The 19,515-nt window shown below is 48.5% G+C and overlaps 1 protein-coding gene across 2 annotated transcripts in view; it reads right to left on the reverse strand.

Moving 5' to 3' along the window:
- The window catches only part of PCSK2 (proprotein convertase subtilisin/kexin type 2), a 210,732-nt gene that overhangs the window by 13,470 nt on the left and 177,747 nt on the right, over nt 1-19,515 (reverse strand). For both annotated transcript variants that reach the window (XM_029221234.1, XM_029221235.1), the window contains 3 exons: nt 15,063-15,238; nt 3,859-4,074; nt 1,803-1,903 (listed from right to left, as the gene is read on the reverse strand). In XM_029221234.1, coding sequence (XP_029077067.1) covers nt 1,803-1,903; nt 3,859-4,074; nt 15,063-15,238 — 493 coding nt within the window. The remainder of the gene's footprint in view (nt 1-1,802; nt 1,904-3,858; nt 4,075-15,062; nt 15,239-19,515) is intronic.

The raw sequence follows: 19,515 nt of genomic DNA on the forward strand, positions 1-19,515 counted from the left end.
CTTGCTCAGCTTCTTCCCCAGCCCGAACCTGCTTCCTCTCCTCCCCAGTGGTTTCTGCCGGGATCCCTCTCTTAATAAATCACTTGCATCAAATCTAATCTCAGGGTGTGTTTCCAACTCAGGTGATTGGTGTTCTGAGGAATTTTTGAGGACTGGCTCCCAAGACGGGCTTGAACCCGCTACTGCCAGGTATCATTTTTTCCCTCTTTATGGCAATAGACAGCACTCAATTCATGACCATTGCTCCAAAACAAAGTGTGCCTAAGTGGTGATTGCATTCTTTTCTGTAAGGAAATCTGCAAGTGTGCTAAAGGATGGAGAATAATTGGTGCAGAGCCCATGCATCTGTTTAAAGTTCCAGCAGCCTGCTCCATAACTTTGATGTATGTAAGGGGTCACTTTGTAGGCATATAGGCCTGGGAAAGTGACTTTTTGCTTGCCAGAATCTAAGGAGACTTTGAGTCAAGTTCTGCCTCTTAGATTTAAGAGGAGACCAGGAAGCCCTTCTTGTTCCCTGTCCTCTGCAAGGCTCTGTGGCAGGCAGCAGCCTCCCTCTGCTTGTCTGCTCCCAGTTGGAGTGAGCGAGGCCAGCTCAGACTCCAGGACCCAACAGGCCCTGAGAGGAACAGCTTCATCTTCAGGAAATGCACATAATACGTGAGTAAGTTTTGGTCTCTGTGCTTAATAGGAAGGCTTTGACCAGTGTCCATCTCTTCTTTCCTAAAATTTCCAACTGACTTTTGTTAAAAGAATCAAAGCTTGGCCTGGTCCAAAAGAGAAGTCACTCCCAATTTGGGGCCTTATCTGTAAAAGGAGGATAATGATGTCTTTTCTGCTTAAAGGCAGAGGGGTTGGACTAGATAATCTTTTGATGTCCTTTCCTATTCTAGGAATCAGCTCTTACCTCCTTTGCAAGTCAAAAAATGCACTGCATATGTGGAGAGTCAAGCAGGGCTGCCTGAAGATTGTTGCTAGAAGCTCCGGTTGCCTAGCAATGGCTGACAGGGACGGGAACTCAACTTCCCTTCCCCAGGAGCCTGAATTCAACTTCTTATAAGTTGCTGGTTCTGTATTCTTGGATAATTCCCTGCCTAGCGGGCATTTGCACTTACACCACATGGGTGGTGCCTGAAGCCACAAGTTCATTGTTCAAACCCAAGGCCAGCCTCTGGTTTGCACTGAGAGAAGACAGAGGAGTGGGTGGGCAGGGACCTCTGCTGATGCTCAAATCCAAGGTGGGTCCAGCTGTACTGACCTGTGGCCTCTGCGGAGGTGGTGAGAACAGAGGGGATGGTCTCCCCTCTCTGGTAGCTGGATGGTTTCCCAGCAAAGCCCATTTCTAGGCCTACGTTGTGTGACTTCGCCCACCTTGTCTCAGTGTTAAAATGAGTTCAGCCTTATAAGTTAACAACTCTGGAGCGAGAGCATCCTGTTTAACACATGTCTGAAAACCTTGCTGGATACCCGGCTTGGCAATGGTTTTCCTTCATGTAGCTGTTTGGGAGTATTATTAGAGTAAAACAGCCACGGGATCCATAGAAGATAAAAGGGTGTTTTCACCAAGAAAACATCGATGTGCCCCTATGTGCGGTTGGATGTTGGACTCTTGTGCTCTCTCAGGGATGTAGTTTTGTGGTGTGTGTGTGAGTGTGTGTATCATTTAGCAATGCCCACCAGAGTTCATTGGCCCTGACTATTTACTGACTCTCACACCCACTTTTGCCTCTGTGGACACCTAGGTGGGGAGACATGTCTCAGTCCACCCTGCAGAACCGGCCCTTGGTCCCGAGATGGAAACATACTTAGCCTCTAAAGCCAGTGCAAACACTCCAGCTGCCTCAGGAGCAGCTGCGGATGTCCCAGAATGCCTCAGGGTGCAGTTGCCGTACAAATCTGTGGTTGCCTGGAGGGGAAGATAGTGAGCAATGAGTGAGTCACACTGCTTTAAACCCAAGACGACATGGAGCAGAGGATTTTCTATTTCTTTTACTTAAACTCTGCCTCGTTCTGAAGAAGATTAAGATGAAGGTAAGGATAAGTTGAGCACCCATGTATCTATTCTGCCATGCATTTTATCTGAGTTTCCCAGTAGCCCGTGCAAAAAGGGAAACACAATCAGTTATAGTTACAGTGTCCACAAGATAAAAGCAAGTCAGTTGTTCAGAGAAGCGTATCTGCAGCTATTCTAGAGACCAGAGAGACATTTATCTTCTGGCTCCTAAAAGGAAACATCGTAGGTGGAAAGTGACAAGCCAATATCACCACCATAGTCAAAGCAATGGTGAGTTTTGTTGCATTGGGATTGGCTTGGAAAGCTCAGGGCCAGTCCATCAGCAATTTCCTTTCCCTTCAGGAAAAAGGGTGGCATTCCCAAAGAGGAAAGACAAAACAGGCTCAGCCACAGTTTGCCTAGAGGGACAGGCCATTAAAGAGAAGTGTTACATTCTCTACATCTAAAATCCACGGAGAGAGTCTGGAACACCCTGAGCGACACCTCTGATACATGAGTGATCACCCCACGGGAGGCTGATCAACTGAGTTTTAAAGGATTTTACAAAGAGAAAGTCCCCATTTGCAGTGTTTGCGAGAGCCAGGGTTTTCATTAAGATCATTTATAAGCCACGAGAATACTCCTTCCTCCTGTTTGTCTGTAGGCTCCTCAAGTGGGCCTATTATTTGGGGGGACAAAGTACCAGGGAGGTTTAAAAGCATCTACTTGTGGAAAATGACAATATTCAAAGAGAACTCAAGGCCCCTCCCCAGCCATAGTAGAAAGAGAGTCATAGACAGGTGTTGAGGACAAAGTGACACCATTGGGAGGCCCTTGGGGCAGGGAGGGGAGCTTCTTCACTTGTCCCTTTCAGCTTGTAGGATGAGAGAGGCGAAACCTCCTTCTACTTGGGAGGAGCTGACATGATCTCCATCCTCCCCAAGACCAGGGGGAGCCCCCGGCTCATGGAGGGAGTCAGGCTAAGGTCTGTGTCTCCTGTAGGTAAAGGGCTTCTCCTGGGTCATGTGAGAGCCCGGCCAGCTGGTCAGGTGGAGCCCAGGCAGGCACTTGGGACTGCAGGAGTAGCTGGTATTGGTGACTGTGTTCTTCCCAACCCCAGAGGAGGCAGTGGCCGGGCAGGATGTATCTCAGCAGGACTCCTGAACCAACCACTAAATTCCAGGCTTGGAAGCCTGAGGAAAGGCCCCTGTGTGAGTGAAATACCCAGAGAGAGGAAGAGATCCCAGAATGCTCGTTATGCTTTACAGACATATATTTCTAGGGGCCTTGGAAAATTCACTATTAAACCTCGGTGCCCAGGAAAGAAGAGTTGCTCAAAGTGCAGTAAATAAGTTTGTGATTCTTAACCTTTTTGTTTTCTCAATCATGGACCCATTTTAAAATACGATGGAACACACTACTCTTCCTTTGAGAAAACGCACATGTGCCCAATTTGGGGGGTTTTATGGACCCAGAAAAGTCCGTCCATGGATGCTATTTTTAAATTACTGTAATAAATGGACGAGCTCTTGGCTCAGATGGGTGCAGGTGTGATGCCCCAGTTCTTAATATTAGTTATCCTTATAAGTGACGTGCTGGGGGCAAACCAGGGTTCATCATTATTTGTAAGCCAAAACAATGAACAAGAAAATCGATGGTACATGAGCGGGAAGGAGGTCATCACGTTCTTGTTTATCGTAGGTCTCTACCTTGATAACAAGGCCTCATCAGCCTGGAAGAAGGTGGATCTTCCCCGGGGATAGGTCCTGACTCTTTGAGGGAAGGGGGGTGGGGAGCTCCTCCTCCCATGACGTCACTGTGTCTGCGCATGACGTCAGGAGTGTCCACCCACCCGGCCTCGCACTCACCACTCCGGCCTCGGGGTTGCGCTTGCGCCCGTTGCTGAAGGTGGAGGCCAGGGTGGAGGAGCAGCTCTCATCGTACAGGGCGGTCCTGCCGTCGTTGATGGCCGAGTTGATGGAGATGGTCCACATGCTCGAGGCGTAGCCGTCGCAGTTGCAGTCGTCGTAGCTGCCGCCGTCCCCTGAGGCCCACACGTAGATGCTGCCTTTGCCCCCTCGGCCCTGGGGTGGGGGGGGCGACAGGGAGAGATGCGCGGGCTACAGGGGGTCCCGCCGGGGCTGGGGTCGGGGTCCGGGTGGGGACCTGGGCTTCTTCAGCAGCTGAGCGCAAGGACTGGCTTCCTTTCTATCTGCCCTTGAAAACCACTATCCTTCTGGCCGGGCACCGTGAGAATTTTTCTTTTCAGGAAGGATTCAATAGAAAAGTCATCTGAATTTACAATTTAAGCTGGGGATAACAAAGTGAGAAAAACTGGAAAAATCTCCTTAAAACTGACAAATGAACTGCTTTTAAACATAGTACATTCTCATGGTAAAAAGTCAAAGTATATGGAAAGGAAAATGAAAAAACAATCCTCCCGCATGTAATTTTTATATATTCTTTCAGGCATTTTTCAGCAAAAATGCAAATGTACTTGTATATTTATATCAATACTTAGCTAAATAAGATATAAAAGATATTTATAGCTTCTATTTTATATATTATATATATTTCATATAAGTTTACATATATATGTAGATATTGTAAGTATAAAATACACATTTTACTTACAGATTATATACATGTTGGGGTGTGTGTGTGTGTATATAATACACTTTTTTTTTACTCAGTTGGATCATACTAGAATTCTTTTAAGCAAAATATTATATATTGTACCTGTGTAAGGGAACACCAAATATATAAATATAAGAAGAAAGTCTAATATGATCAAGTAAAACATACGGCAAAAATAATTTTAAACATAATGATGTGCACAGTGATTACTACCATATGCTAATTAGTTATAACCAGCAAGCTTAGTTGTAGGACCTACAGTTTGCATTGCTTTTCTGTTTAAACCACTTTCTTAGTGCTTCTGTTTTTCTTTTCCTGTTCTCTGTCTTCTAGGAGAATTCTCTCTGCCTCCACAACCTGGAGTGGCCATTCCTTCCGGCTTCCTATCTTCTGACCCCAGGGGCAGGAGGGCCAGGCTACCCTGCTTTGCCCCGCAGGCTGGGTGGGCGGTGATGAGGGCAGGGATGCCGTGTGGCAGGTGAGCAGTAGGTGTCCAGCCTGGCCAGGACTCTGGGTAACCCTCTAGGGCAAGGACAAAAGTAGAAATCATGGCAGAGAAAGTCTGTCCCTGCGCAGCCACCAGCGGTCCTCGGTCCTAACTCAGTGGTTTAAGGGCGGCGACACCAGAGGAGAGAGGATGATTGGGTCACCGCCAAAGTCTCTCTGCCTCCTGACAATGAGAAGTGACATTCTGATTGCTTCTAACAGGACTTGGAGTTAATTAGCCTGTGACTGACTGAGCCAATACATCAACAAAGGTTGATTCAGCCACTAGCTGAGAACTGTCTTCAGCACCTTGATATATCTGTCCTGGAAAACTCTATCCAAACGAGCAACTGCTCTCAGAAACCAGGACACAGAGGGAAACAAACGTATCATCCTTACAGCTGGTGCAGGGGATCACCCTCTCAAGCTGACTCAGATTTGGGCTCAGTGTCGGGGAATGGCACCCTCGGAAAGTGAAACAGACATGAATCAGGGTAAATGGGTGAGGCTGCCACCTGAGGAAACTTCCTCTGAACCAGCCCACAGGTGGGCTGCTAGTGAGACAAGCAACCTCCGCTAAAAGGAAACCAGTGCTAAAAGCGTTCTCAGTTTGGTGTAGGGAGAAGGATCGTGACTCTAACTTCTCCGGCTTTCTCTGTATTCATGCCCCCTTTACTGTATGATTTGCAGCCCTGCCCATCAAGAGGAGAGGTCCGTTTCCCACTGCTTGAATCGGGGCTGGCCTCCTCTCTTGCTTCGGCAAACAGGATGTGGTGGGAAGTGGTGCTGTGCCGGTTCCAAGCATCGGTTTCAAGGAGCCCTACCCACTTCCGCTCTCCCTCAGAGCACCATGGGAACCAACCTGAGTTAGCCTGCTGGTTGATGACCGACAGTCCAGTCAGGTTCACTGTCACAGCCAACAGCTGCCAGACAGGGGAGGCTACCTCAGACCAGAAAGTCTGTAGCTCACCCCGCAGCTGACCACAGATGCATGAGTGAGGCCACCTGAGATTAGCCAAGGATGGCCCAGGTCGGCAGACCTGTAGACCCATGATCAGACTTAAACGGTTGTTATTTTAAACTACTGAGTTTTGGGGAAGTTGTTATGCGGCTTTGCTCACTGATACACAGGGAATAACTGTCAGCATGTTTCTGAAGGGTGAGCGGCAAACATTAGTTATGTTTTGGATGTAAGACTTGCCCACAAGAATACTTTGATTGCTAGGAATATTAGACTTCATTTTCCTAAGACGTGTGTGTGTGTGTGTGTGTGTGTGTGTGTGTGTGTGTGTTTACGTGAGGCAGTAATAATTATATTCTTGCTTCTAATGATTGGGTATCAGCGCCAAATAGTCCCTGGCTTCTGGGGAAGATGGGCCACTGAGGAGCAGACCCTAGTTCTGAGGGCAGGTGAGTGGGGAGGGGCATCTATAAGAGGCTGAGAGCCGGCTGTGGGATGGGCCAGTTATCAGCATGCCACACTTTCCTGTTGAAATGACACCCCAAGATCCACTTCTGCCCCCCAGCTTCACCTGAACAGCAGCTGGGCTGAAACCAAGATAGAACAACCGCGACCCACGTTCAAGCAATCATCCACTGGAGGGTATGACCCATGATAATCGCAGCAAGCACTTCTGCAGCACTTACTGTGTGCCAGGGACCGCTCTGAGCACTTTACATAGTAACTCACTGCATCCTCACAGCAATCCAGCAGCACAATTCATACCAGCCACACGAAGGATAAAATACTTAGGTAGAAATTCAACAAACTAAAAAAAAAAAAAATAGGACTTTGAAATTCTGTGGAGGGACACAGGTGGAAAGACACATCAACACTGTCATGTTCTTGGATAGAAAGGCAGCATCACAGAGATGTCAGTTTTCCCCAAGTTAACTTACAAATTTAACTTGATCCCGACAGATACACTGCATTGATCAAGATACTGCCATGCTGGGCAGTTCAACAGAGGGAATTTTATCCAGGGAGCAAGTGGTAAAGAAGAGCAAAACTCCAAACGGGGTGTGGAAGGGTCACCCACAGATGAGGGGGTAGATGACCCACAGCCTGCACTGCGCAGGAGTGGGCTTCCTGCTGGGGGTTTCCCGCCCTTACTCTGTAACGCATGCTCAGTGGAGACTGGTGGGCACACTTGCCCTCCATGTTATTCTGGTTGACGATGGAATTGCCTTCTCTGCCTCTCCTGCCACTCCTGCTTTTTTTTTTTTTTTTTTTTTTTTTTGTCAAGTGTATTTATATGTGGTGCAATCCCACTTTGAATTCTGTCTTTGTATTAGTATTCTGGAGTATAGTGGGATTAATGTCTCTCAAAAGTTTTCACAAAAAGAGAATTTTTCACCAAGGCACTATTGGCGGTATTTAACCACCGATGTTGTCAACCAGAGGTGATTTTGTGCCCCAGGGGGCATTTGGCACCGTTGGAGACATTTTTGGTGGTCACAACCAGCCTCTATTGGGTAGATGTGTGTGGTGCATGTATTATTAGCATCCAGTGGGTGGAGGCCAGGGATGCTACTAAACTTTCATAATGCATAGGGCAGCCCTCTGCCTCCTGTCCCCACCAGCTACCAACTAAGAATTATCTGGCCCAAGTGTCAACAGTGCTGAGGCTGAGTCTTTGCTCTAACCTATTGGCAAAGGGCAGTGAGTTGGAACTTGCCGATTTTAAAAGCATAGCCTAAAGCAGCCTTTCACAGACTCACATTTCTTAAAAGTTCTTGCCGATTTTGTATTTTGCTTATAATATAAAATAATGGCACAAATTGCTTACCATCGGCTATAGTAAAGTTCCAGCTTGAGGCTGGTGCGGTGGCTCTGTGTACCCTCAGCACATCACCTGTCCCAGGAGGTGAAGATCCCGCTTTGAGAGACTTGGGGCTAAAGTGAGTCGGTCCCTTCATCCTCCCCAGTGCCTAGTGACCCGGACTAATGACCCCCCTCCCCAGGCCCTGGCGCAGTGGTGGTATCTGCCTGCAGACACTGGTGAGGACAGCCTGATAAAGTTTGTATTTCCTAAACACTCAGTTACACTCATTTTTATTTTCCAGTCACTTTGACATCTTATACAACACTGACATACTTTAAAAAAGTTGTATTTTTGTAATGAAAACCATATTCATTGTGGAAGAACTGGAATCTAGAGCATGAAGAAGAAAATAAAAATCCCATGTGATCGCCCATGAACAGAAAATCACTGGTGATAAGTTGTGTATTCCTGCCAGTTATATATATAAATGCAAAGTATAAGAACAGGTTTAAGAATGAAATTGGGATCATAAAGTATATCCACCTTTGTGGCCCTGCTTACAATATATTTCTCACTTACCATTACATTATTAACATTTCCTCACATAATTAAATATTACTCTACGTTATAAGTTTTTATTAGTCTTCTTAAATAGCCATTCCATAATTTATTTACTCTTTTTCTTAGACGTACGTGGAAGGCTGTTTCTAGGTTTTAAAGTGCTGAAATGAACATTATTTTATATATGTCTTTGTATTTCTGTTTATTTCTTCAAGCAGAGTTTTTAAAATAGGGAATTTTGGGTGAAAAGGAATGAATGAAGATTCTTTATCCATAGTGCCATATTATTGCTCTTTATACGGCTTATTAATAATTTATATCTTCACCAGCAGTGCACAAGAACTCCACATCCAGCCTATCTGGGTCAAGATTTAGAATCATTAAAAAAATAGTTTTTCCAGCTTGGTGGACAAAATTGGTACCTCATTGTTTTGAGTTATATATTTTTTTCCACTATCAGTTGAGCTTATCTTTTTATACCTTTACTGCTCATTAGTATTCTTGCTTTATGAATAAGCACTAAACCCCCAAAGATAATGTCCTGTACCTATTTTTTCTTTCATGATATCCTTTTTATTGATTTGTTAGAGCTCTTTCTATATTAAAGACCTTAACCAAGTTTTTGTCATCTATATTGCATATATATATTTACCCACTTTTTTCTTTTGTATTTTTGCATTTTGACTTGCAGAAAAATTTCCACTTTATTACTTATGTCTATTATTTTTTACAAATATATATTTAAATACCATATTAAACTATGTATTGATTTACAAGCACTGCTTTTCTGTACTCACAGTTCATGGAACAATTTTATTCAACCTATTCACAAACACATTTGACATTTGTGTGTTTGTCCTCACAAGATCACTGGTCACCCAGCAGTTTTTCTGGGCTCATTGTAGTAGCTGTTGGTGCTGATTGTCAAATATTCCTAGCTGCCCACTGTCTAGGCCCATGATAATGCCCCCTTGTGCTTGGGTGGGGTTTATAAGCTGTTTTAATCAGTGAGCTGTGAGTGGGAGTGACAGATACATGGTATCATTCCTCGGCTGAACCATTTACCGGTCAGTCAGCTGTGCAGAGCTCTTTCTTTCCCTCTGCACAGTGAGTAGCAATGTTCCAGGTGTCGGCTCTGATCCCCAGGAGACTGTGGTGAGCAGAGCCTTCTACTGACCATGATGGCTGAGCAGCTGATTGAGAAATAAACCTTTGTGCTTTCAAGCCCCTGAGCTTTGGGGGCTGTTTGTTACTGCAGCACAATGTAGCCTCTCCTGACTGATAAAGTTCATCACGTTTGGTTCCATTTAGTTTATATAGATCTAACATTAAAAAAAAAGATACAGCATTAAAAAAAGCTCTCTCTTTTTAATATAGTCCCTGAAATATATATATTCAGGGAATATAATATTCAGGGAATATAATATAGTCCCTGAAAATTTTATCCCAAGCCATAAGTAGCCATTTGTATAATATTAGAACAGTTGCTGTTTTCACTTTTCTCTAAATGTATATTCTGACTCTTGACAACTTAACCACCTACTGAATTGCTTTTTGCTTTTTCTTTCTTTTTTAGTGTGAATAAAAACCTTTTAATTTGAAAAACGTTAAGCGTCACGAAAAGTAGAGTGAATAGTATAACGAATCTCCCTGTACCCATTGATCAGCTTTAACAATGACCAGAGCTGTAGAAATTTTGAAAGGTTTTGTGAGTAATATTTATTACTCTTTTTTGGGGGGTAAATATTTCCTCTTTTACGTGTAGAAAGTCCCTCTCTGGCACAGTATCAGAGACTGCATTATATTTCTGTGTAGCTGTTTGATGTTTTCATTCTTTCTTCGCTTCTTTTCTGTACTTGGAATGTTCTGTACTTGGAATGAAGTCACACAGAGCCTTAAACAAGGGTGACAGATGAGTGGACCCCTCCTGGGAGTGGGGGCTCACTCTCAGAGAACTGTTGGTCACACCTACAGGGAGAAGCAGTGGGTCCCAATTTATGCCCCTTCAAAAACAGAGGCTGAGAGCAGGACTTGGGGGGCGATCTCAGGAGACACAAGTGAGCATGAGATGGGGATGGGGTGGGGGGAGGGAGAAGGGCCAACCAAGTGTGAGATGATGAGGAGCCTCCCCCCAGCCTCTGGAGACCCCTGAGAACCTGTCCCCAGGACAGCGCGCCGTCGGCCGCCCCACAGTCCGGGCTGCGCAGCCTGGGACTGGGAGCGCCTCCCGTGGGGTCGGCAGGTCCTCAGGCAGAGGCGCAGGGAGAGGCGGCTGGTGACGCGCAGGAAGCCGCCCCCGGGCCGGGGGACTGCAGCGTCTGCCTCGCACCCCCGTGGGTTCCACGGAATTCAGCAGGAGTGGGTGGGGTGTCAGATCCCCAAGAAAGCCGAATGGAGGGTGGCACTACGTAGCCTCTGCTTAAATTCTTCACTTGAGCCCGTGTTTCACCACACCTGCAGTTGCCCCTACTTGTCGTGCCGTGTATCCACCTTGGAGGTAAGGCTCCTGTACCATCCTGTCTCTTTCTAGCAGGATCCAAGCACGCCGTGATGAACCTTTCTGATGTCACAGGCGTTGTTGAAGGCTTAAGTCCACATCAGTCCCTTAACCTGGTGGTTGGGTTTCTCCCTGGGCGCAGATGGGTCGCCACCATCAAGAAGGCTTAAAGGTGAGTGGCCACTGCCTCGGTTGGCCCGGGATTGGGTAGTTCCTGGGAAGTGGGGCTCTCAGCGCAAAACCTGGGAAAGTCCTGAGTAACCAGGACGGTTGGCCACCCCACCTGGGGCTGGCCAACTCTTAGGAAGGGTCACCAGAAACCCGCCAGTTTTTCCTCCCGTTTCTCCTTCTCAGAGATGAAAGGAGGGGCTGTAACTGAGAAAGGCATCTCAGAGGCCGAACCGCAGGTTCCAAGCAGCGGCATCCCCTGTGCAGTTGGGAACCTTCGTTTGGTTTCAGAGCATCAGTCAGGGCTCCTGGAGGAGTCCTGGGAGCTTCTTGGCAGGAGGCATCGTTGCCGCCAGAGGCCCCGGCACTTGTGCCACTGTGTCAGGCCCACTGCTCTGATTAAATTTCAGCAGGGCACCAGGCTCCTCCTCGCCCGTCCTGATTAATCACTGTCTCCTTGGGCAGCCTCCCCCACCCCGCCCCCCTTCCTGGATGGTGGCCTTTGAGCCAGTCTTGCAAGTGACCCCTAGTACAATATATTCCAGCTCCAAGATCTGGGATCTGTGTTTGAGCCCTTTGCAACCTCCCATCCCCCGCCCAGGAAATAAACTATCAATGCCCTCTCTCATCCGTGCCTCAGAGGATGTTCTGTTCCCTTCTCTTTAAATATTCCTAAGATGTTCCCTCTGGTAGCAACCCTGAGGTGTGATTAATAAGAGGTTGGGGTGTAGTCATCAGAGCCAGCCAAAAACGTGGCAGAGCTGCCCTGGGTGCATTTCCTTAAGACGTGGAAAGAAGCTCATGAGTCAGTCATCACTCTCAAGACCCTCTAGTGGTCTCTGAATTCCTCTTCTGGTTGTCAGAGTGATGTAAGATGCCGTATCCCATACCAGCTGGGCTTTGCTCTCCATCAGTCTCTCTGTAAGGGCTACATCCTTTTCCGACCAGCAAACACATCGCCGTATTGGTCCTTTGTTACCCAGAGAGAGATGACTCCGAGTTCAGATTAGGCTTTGCCCAAATTGCACTTGGAGATTGTGGTAGATGGTAGTGGGTGTCGCCCGTATTCCTTCGAGCTTGTGGCTTCTTGTGCGCTGGGGGTTTCCAGATGTCAGCACAGGCGTCTCTTCGTGTAAGGGATTTCTCCCCAGAGGCTGAAGGCTGCCCTGCACACCTCCATCCCGGCTGAAAGTGCTGGGACATTTACAACCCTTGGGAACAACCTGAACCACTGACTTTTCCGCCAGCTCCCGTGCCACCGGCTGGGATAACTTCAGTGTGTGTGCTGCATGGTTTCCCAGTTTCCCCGTGGGATTAAGCTCCAGTTGACGGTAGTAGCTGACTTGATAACAAATCCTTTAATAGCCCCTTTCTTCCCTGTTATACCTCCCCACTCACTCCCTTTACCTCCCAAATCAACTACCTGAACTCAACCCTCACCTCAGGGTCTGCTTCTGCGGGATCCTGAACTAAGTCAATTCCAAGATATATCATAATTCAGGGGTCTCTGTCTGTCATCTACTCCCATATGTAATGTGAAGAATGTCTTAACTGTAAATTCAACGCGTAGACTATAAAGAGGAAAAAATTGAAATAAACAAATGGGGAAAAGGTTTCCTTCTTCTCTTACTTCATGCCAGCTGCTTGCTGTCTCCGTTAAGTATTTATTGAGAAAATTTAGGAGACGCAAACTCAAATCCCTAAGGAGCCAGCTAGGTGATGTTTATGTGAGAAGCAGATGTCATCCGATAGGGAGTGGTGGGGTCTGTGGCAGATGGTACATCCCTGGAAAGTTCTCTTATCCTCTGTTTCCTCTTCCTCTCCCCTTTTATCATTACAACGTTGGTCAAACAAAACCTATCTGCAAGATGCTAAAATTCAAAGACAAGCATAAGAATTTCTTTAGTGTAACAGGTAATTATCTGACTCCTTTGTTCAGGTGGAGATCACCTTTCAGGGGTACATTTTCCTTTAGACCTGACCAGTCAGCTGAAATAACTGAGAGGAAGTCTTTTTTGCTCATGTATAATACCCCATTGCTCACACAATTCTATAACACTGTCCAAAAAATTTCACCTTGAAATAAGGAAAAAATCCTTCCTACAGCTTGGGGGAAAGTCAAATGAGAAACTGTATTTTTCACCATACTCCACTTTGTAAAATATTTACATGCTGTCAGCTGAAGATAAGTCATAACAAATTATTCTCCTAAGTTCTGGCGTACTTGGCATGCTTTGCAGAACAATCATACTTGAAAGAGCCTTTTTAGTTGCAGCAGGGGACACTACAGATGGAAAGAGAGAAGTACCCTGCCTTGAAATGTGATGGAGCCGTTCAGAAGCTCGTGGAGAGTGACAGGACTCGCCCGGGGATGTACTGCACTGAGCCCATCTGCACTGTCAACTCTGACAGAGGCCAGATGTCACCTACTCTCTGACTCTCTTTTGGCCTCAGGTGTCAAAAAATGCTTCTCAGTGAAAATCCGTGTCTGATGGGGAAGGAGGGCATCTGCCAGGTGTTCACCTGGGTAATGTGCTGTCACTGTCACCTGGTTCCGGGCCTGGATGTGCAATCGTCTCTCTCCAGCCACACCGTGAACAATGCAATAAGGAAATAGCTGTCTGTATGTCAGAAGTCTCACCCCATAAACTCCTAAGGGTCTGGGCACTGAAATGGGGCAGCAGCACTACCTCCTGCCCCTCCCCCGCCATCCTATTGGTGACCCCCCCCGCCCCCCGTAAACGGCACTGTGCCATTCCAATGTCAGGGATCTTTGTCGCTGTCTCAGACGGGCTGAGGGCAGGGACAGCACATCGCATCAACCTGATGGAAAGTCCAATCCTGGGAAAAGACTAAGACAAAGCGACTGAGTGCCCCGAGGAGACGGTGCCATGGCACCGATGGCCAGTAATTCAGCCCCTCGCAGGGGCCTGCAAACACACACCAGCCTGGTGATTCAAGTCCCCAGACTTCCAGCTGAGGCCCAGCAATTGTGGAGCAGGGACAGGCTATCCCCACCGTTCCCAACTGAATTCTTGGACCACAGCGTCCACAAGCCCTAGTGAAACACTGTGCATTATGCCTCAAAGTTTTGGGGCGGCTGGTTAAGAGTCCCTAACGACCCAGGCAAACACCAGCTGTTTGTGGGGCCTCCCAGGGCTAGCACTTGCATGTCTATCTCACACCTCACAGCGACCCCAGGAGAAATGCACCGTTATCACCATTTTACAGGCAGGAAAACGGAGGTGCAGTGAGGTCAGGTCACTGCGGATAGACACTCAGCCCCTGAAGAGCGGACCTGGGACCTGAACCCAGGGAGACTCTGGCCTGGCTGTGGTTTGCAGGGGGACTCTGCCCTGGGATCGCAGAGGCCACCTCCTGCCGCTCCCCACGGGCCGCTCACCCGCACAGTGACCCGCGGCTCCCGGTTGCCTCCCTTTGAGGTGCTGCTTTGGTCCCTGCTCCTTGGCTCTGTCCATTCCCGGACTGACCCCAGGGATGGGCAGCCACGAAAACGCGCGCTGACTCCCCCACGGGAACATCTGGACGCAGCTCCCCTGCTGTGCTCTGAAGACACCCAGTTTGCGCGGAGACCCCGCTCCCAGGGCTGCTCCCAGACACGTCTGCACGGTGGGGTGCTAGTGCAGCTCCCTGTGGGACCCTCCTTCCCCCCTCCCTTCTCAGGGGCCAGGATAGCGTCGCCCTCCGGAGGGCCCCCGCCCCCTTGCCTTTGTCCTTCACAGGCGCCCCCTCCAATAAGTCTGGACCTCTAACCCAATTTGGGGTCCATTTCTCGAAGGACCTGAGCTAAGGCACAGGGTAACAGCCCCACCTCCACCGCAGCCCTGCCCCTCGCTGCGCTCAATCGGCACCAGCGATCCGCCCCTCCCCCACCCACACCCCGTACCCCTCCTCCCCGGGTGTGGCTCAGGGCCTCCTGGCGCAGGAACGACCTTACCTTGTTCACGCCGTCCGCCATCGCCTGGAGTGTGAGCTCCCGGGGCCCGTCCACCGTCTTCCCGTTGTCGGTGGGGCCCCAACTGGCGCTGTAAATGTCTATCAGCTGAGGCATGTGGCTGATGGAAGAGGCCTCGATAATGTCCGTCATGAAGGGCTGGTCCAGCATCCGGATCCCTGTGGATAGTGAGGGCCGGGGAGCTCTGGGTGCCGGTCCCCAGTTCACAGGAGGCAAGGTGGGGTAGGGGGCTGGGGTCCTGAGTGTGGTTGGAGGTCTGCCTTCCTGGTGCCCTGGGCTCAGCCGGGCAATCCTGAATCCAGCCTCACGCTGTGTGTGTGATCAGAGGATCAGGCAGGTGCACTGACCCATCCACTCCATCCTTTTGGACCCCACCCACTCCTTTCCTTATGCAACTATTTGAAGACAATTTTATCCCCCTCGCAAAAGTTGCTAGAATTCCTAATGTGGTCTGTTTCTGATGGGAAGCTTGGCTTCCAGGGACTGGGGGGTTGATGGGGGACACGTTTCAGAGGAGAAATAAATCTACTGGGCATGACAGTGTGGGGAGAAGATTGCTCTTAGATATTTAAGGAACAATTCTAGAGGGCAGGGGGCAGGGGCAGAGGGAGGGGCAGGACAGTGCAAGGGGGAGGGGCAGGGAAGGAACTCTCAGTTGCATTGTAGCTGAGGAGGGGCTTTGGCGGGGGGGACAGAAATGTTGAAGGGGTCATTCTAAAATATATTTGCAGTGGGGTGCAGGATACACCCCCTCCTCCTTCTCCTCTAGGCCACCTTTGTAAAGTGTGTGCTTCTATGATGCCTTGTAGGAGTGACTTCTCGCTGGGAACTTTTCTCTGATTGTGTGACTGTGTGTACAGGGACTCAGGAGGAGCCCAGGCCTGTGGCACCCACGGTTCACATCACCCTTGGGCTGTCTAGAAAAAACCTGTCCAGGGTTCACTCAGCAGCAGCCAACGGGAAGGGCATTTGTTCCTTCGTCATTACCCTCTAAACATTGCTGTTTGGGGCCAAGATTGTTCTCTGTTTGATACGCTGTTTCGTAGCAAGGGACCTAGAGTGCTGCTGAAGCTGACCTAAGTCTTTCCGTCCACGGGAGTTTTGAAACGAAGGGCTGGTCTGTACATAGTCGGAGGCTGACTTCTGACCCTTCTTACTTGTCCCTGGTGGTCAAAGGGCATTATTACACAAGCATCACATAATGTGGTGTGCACACCAACTTAAGGAAGGAAGATGCATATACATTCGTTACCTATGTACCTGTCACCACTTTCAAAAATCTACAGACAGGGACTTCCCTGGTGGCGCAGTGGTTAAGAATCCGCCTGCCAATGCAGGGGACACGGGTTCGAGCCCTGGTCCGGGAAGATCCCACATGCCACGGAGCAACTAAACCCACGCACCACAACTACTGGAGCCTGCGCGCCCAAAGCCTGTGCTCCGCAACAAGAGAAGCCACTGCAATGAGAAGCCCACACACTACAACGAACAGTAGCCCCCGCTCACCACAAGAGAAAGCCTGTGCCCAGCAATGAAGACCCAACACAGCCAAAAATAAATTTAAAAAAAAGTCCCAAAATCTACAGACAGTTCATGCGGATGAGAACTAACTGCTGATTGTCGAATAAAGTTATAGGACTGCCTTCACATCTTAATTTTCCTTTTCTAGTTGCAGGTAATAGGCTTATATATCTTAAAGCAGTTCCCAATTATAGGGTCATTTGCAGAGCATTTCCTAAATACTGTGCCTGGGCCGCTTCTCCCCGGTCCCTGGAGTTTCTGATTATTTGCACAGGTCCTAAGCAGGTATTGGTCTAAGGTGGTTTTGAAGTGCAACCTGACATGAGAATGACTGTTTAGGTAATTGGGACATTGGGGGTATAAAGTTAATGCTTTTACATGCATGTTTTGTTAATCCTGAGATAAACATTTTTCCAGAAAAAAATATAAAGCAGGAAGATTCAGGCTCTTACAGGGCCCATGAAATTGACAGAAAATTGTCTTTTCTCTTAAGGTTCTCTTTCCTCCTCCCACGTCTCACGGCCCCTCCCTTGCGCTTGCACTGCAATGTTCCCCAGAGCTCACCCTCCTCCTGTCTAACCTATGAGCTCAGTAGGCCTTTCCCCTGAAGTCTTTCTGGGTCCAGCTCTGCAGGTCCTCTGTTAGCACTGCACTGTCAGCCTTCTCTTACAATTGTTTATTTGTGTTTCATTTACCACCAGACAGCAAGGTCTTTGCGTACAGGGCATGTGTCTATTCTGTGTACTTCTATGTCCCTGGGCATCGCATGGCGCTTGGAATTTATCTTAAGCTTGATAAATATTTGGTGAATAAATGCATGATATTATTACCTAATTTAGTTGAGTTTCTCCCTAGCAGGGATAACAGGTCCAGACTTTCCATCCTCTACTCATAAATCAGGTCACCGTTTTTGCCAACAAGTCTAATTATTAGTTAATATCCTTTCTCCTGGAGAAAGCTCCTACAGCATAAGCATAGTCTTTGGTTTCAACTTTCCAGAAGCTAAGTTTTATGGTTCATTTCATTAGGGATAGGAAATCTAAAACTCCACATTTCACTTTTGGCCCACCTATATTTTGCTCATTTAAAAAGTCTGTTTAACAAAGGTGGCTGACAGCTTACAGAGTAAACTGAAGAGCACAGCTTCTTCTCACACATCGTGTCCACTTTGTGGACTGGAAATGTCGCAGAGAGGCTGGTATTCACTCGTCTGCAAGGAGGAAACTCAGATGGTCTTGAACTCATCCAGTGCCCGGATGACCAGCACTGAATAGCCTGCCTCCATTGAAAAGAGGGAGGAGTTCAACTCTGGCCAAAGCGCACCCGGACCGTCCCACGTGCCAAACAGTGGCGACTTTGCATTTTGTCACCAGCTGGTGCCCTTTGCCCTCTCTCTTTGCAGGTCCTGTCTCTCTGCCTCTCTCCCTCTTCATCCCGCCCTGGCTCCCTTTGTGCCGCCCAGAACATCAGAGCTGTTGTGTATTAATCTCCGGACTGTTCAGCATCTAGGGAGGCAGGGGCGGCCACGGGCTGGGAGCAGGGGTCTCATTCACATTCAGGGCCCAGGCCCCCAGCAGGCATTCTTTGAATCTCATTAAGCTCGGAGGGAATGAGGCATGCATGAATTGAATGAGATACAGTATTAATTTTTGCAGGCAACTGCCCCATTAGCGGCCAAGACCCAGGCTCAGGGTGACCCAAGGGTTTTTAGGGAGGGACTCTGTCCCTGGATGGTCTAGGGGGGTGGGCAGGGGGAGAGAGCGAGAAAGATGGGGAAGGCAAGAGAGTGAGAGTGAGAGGCAGAAGGAGAGCGGGAAGCCCAGGGAGCCAGGACTCGGCATCCTCACGCTTGCACAATGCTCTGCGGGCTGCGGCAAGGTGATGGCAGGAGAGCCTGCACGTCAAGCATTTCTGTCCCCTGCCCTCCCGCCAGCCTGAGCACCGCATTCATGACCAGCAGTGAATCTGTGAGTCCCTCCTGCCTTTTAGAACCTGAGCCTCACGCCTGCTGCATGGCTTGCTTGCAGCCCTGGGCTCTAGGGGCTGCACAGCCCAGGGATTTGAGCTAAATCCCCTGCCTCTCCTCCTGCTACAAAAGGTGAGCTTGTACGGACACCAGGAAGTGCTACATCCGTCTGCACACCTCAGTGTTGATAATCGCCACTTTTGTGCTCACTAGTGTTCATCTGCGGGCTAAGGAGCCAGTGCATGCTGGTCTAGGTCTTAAGGATCTGGAAACATGTTAGTCATTGTGCCAACAAGCGATTTTTACTGATTTATTTAAAAACTCAGATAAAATATGTACAAACTCACTGGACTATTAGGAGTTTTATTGGCCAAATATGTGGAAGCCATTCATCGCTGGTAGAGAAATTTCAGGGTACTTTGATAATGGTCTACAGTGTGGTTTTCAAACTCTTTTTAGAATCTTTGCTCAAAGGAGCACTCGTTAGCAGATGCATAAGTCTATCTGCTCTGCCTTCAGAGGAAGGCAGGTAAGGCCAATGCCACCTGGCCTGGCCCCAGCCTGGGGCTGCTCTGAGGGGCTCTGCAGACGCCCAGGTGTGATGCTGTAGAACCTGCCCTCAAGTCATTTGCTGCGCCCCGGCAACCAGCAATCATGGTCTGATATTGTCGTGTTTGTTTGCTCCTTGTCTAGGTCTCCCTTTAGACTCGAAGCTGTGTGAGGGCAGGTGTCTTGTCTGCTGGCTCACTGCTGCATCCCCGCCCCCCAGGAGGACCGGCACATGGTGGGCACCCAGCTGCAACTCCTGAGTCCTGGAAGGGGCTGAAGGCAAGAGACAGCATCTCCCAAAAGGCGTGATGCATTTCGAGCCTTTTTCATACTCTCAGAGGTATAAATCTGACAAACTTGCAAGAAACATCATTTGAAGGGTTCATTATTTATATTGGT

This window comes from Monodon monoceros, unplaced genomic scaffold (assembly GCF_005190385.1).
Source record: "Monodon monoceros isolate NGI ecotype Baffin Bay Population unplaced genomic scaffold, NGI_Narwhal_1 Super_Scaffold_13, whole genome shotgun sequence".
NCBI lineage: Eukaryota > Metazoa > Chordata > Mammalia > Artiodactyla > Monodontidae > Monodon > Monodon monoceros.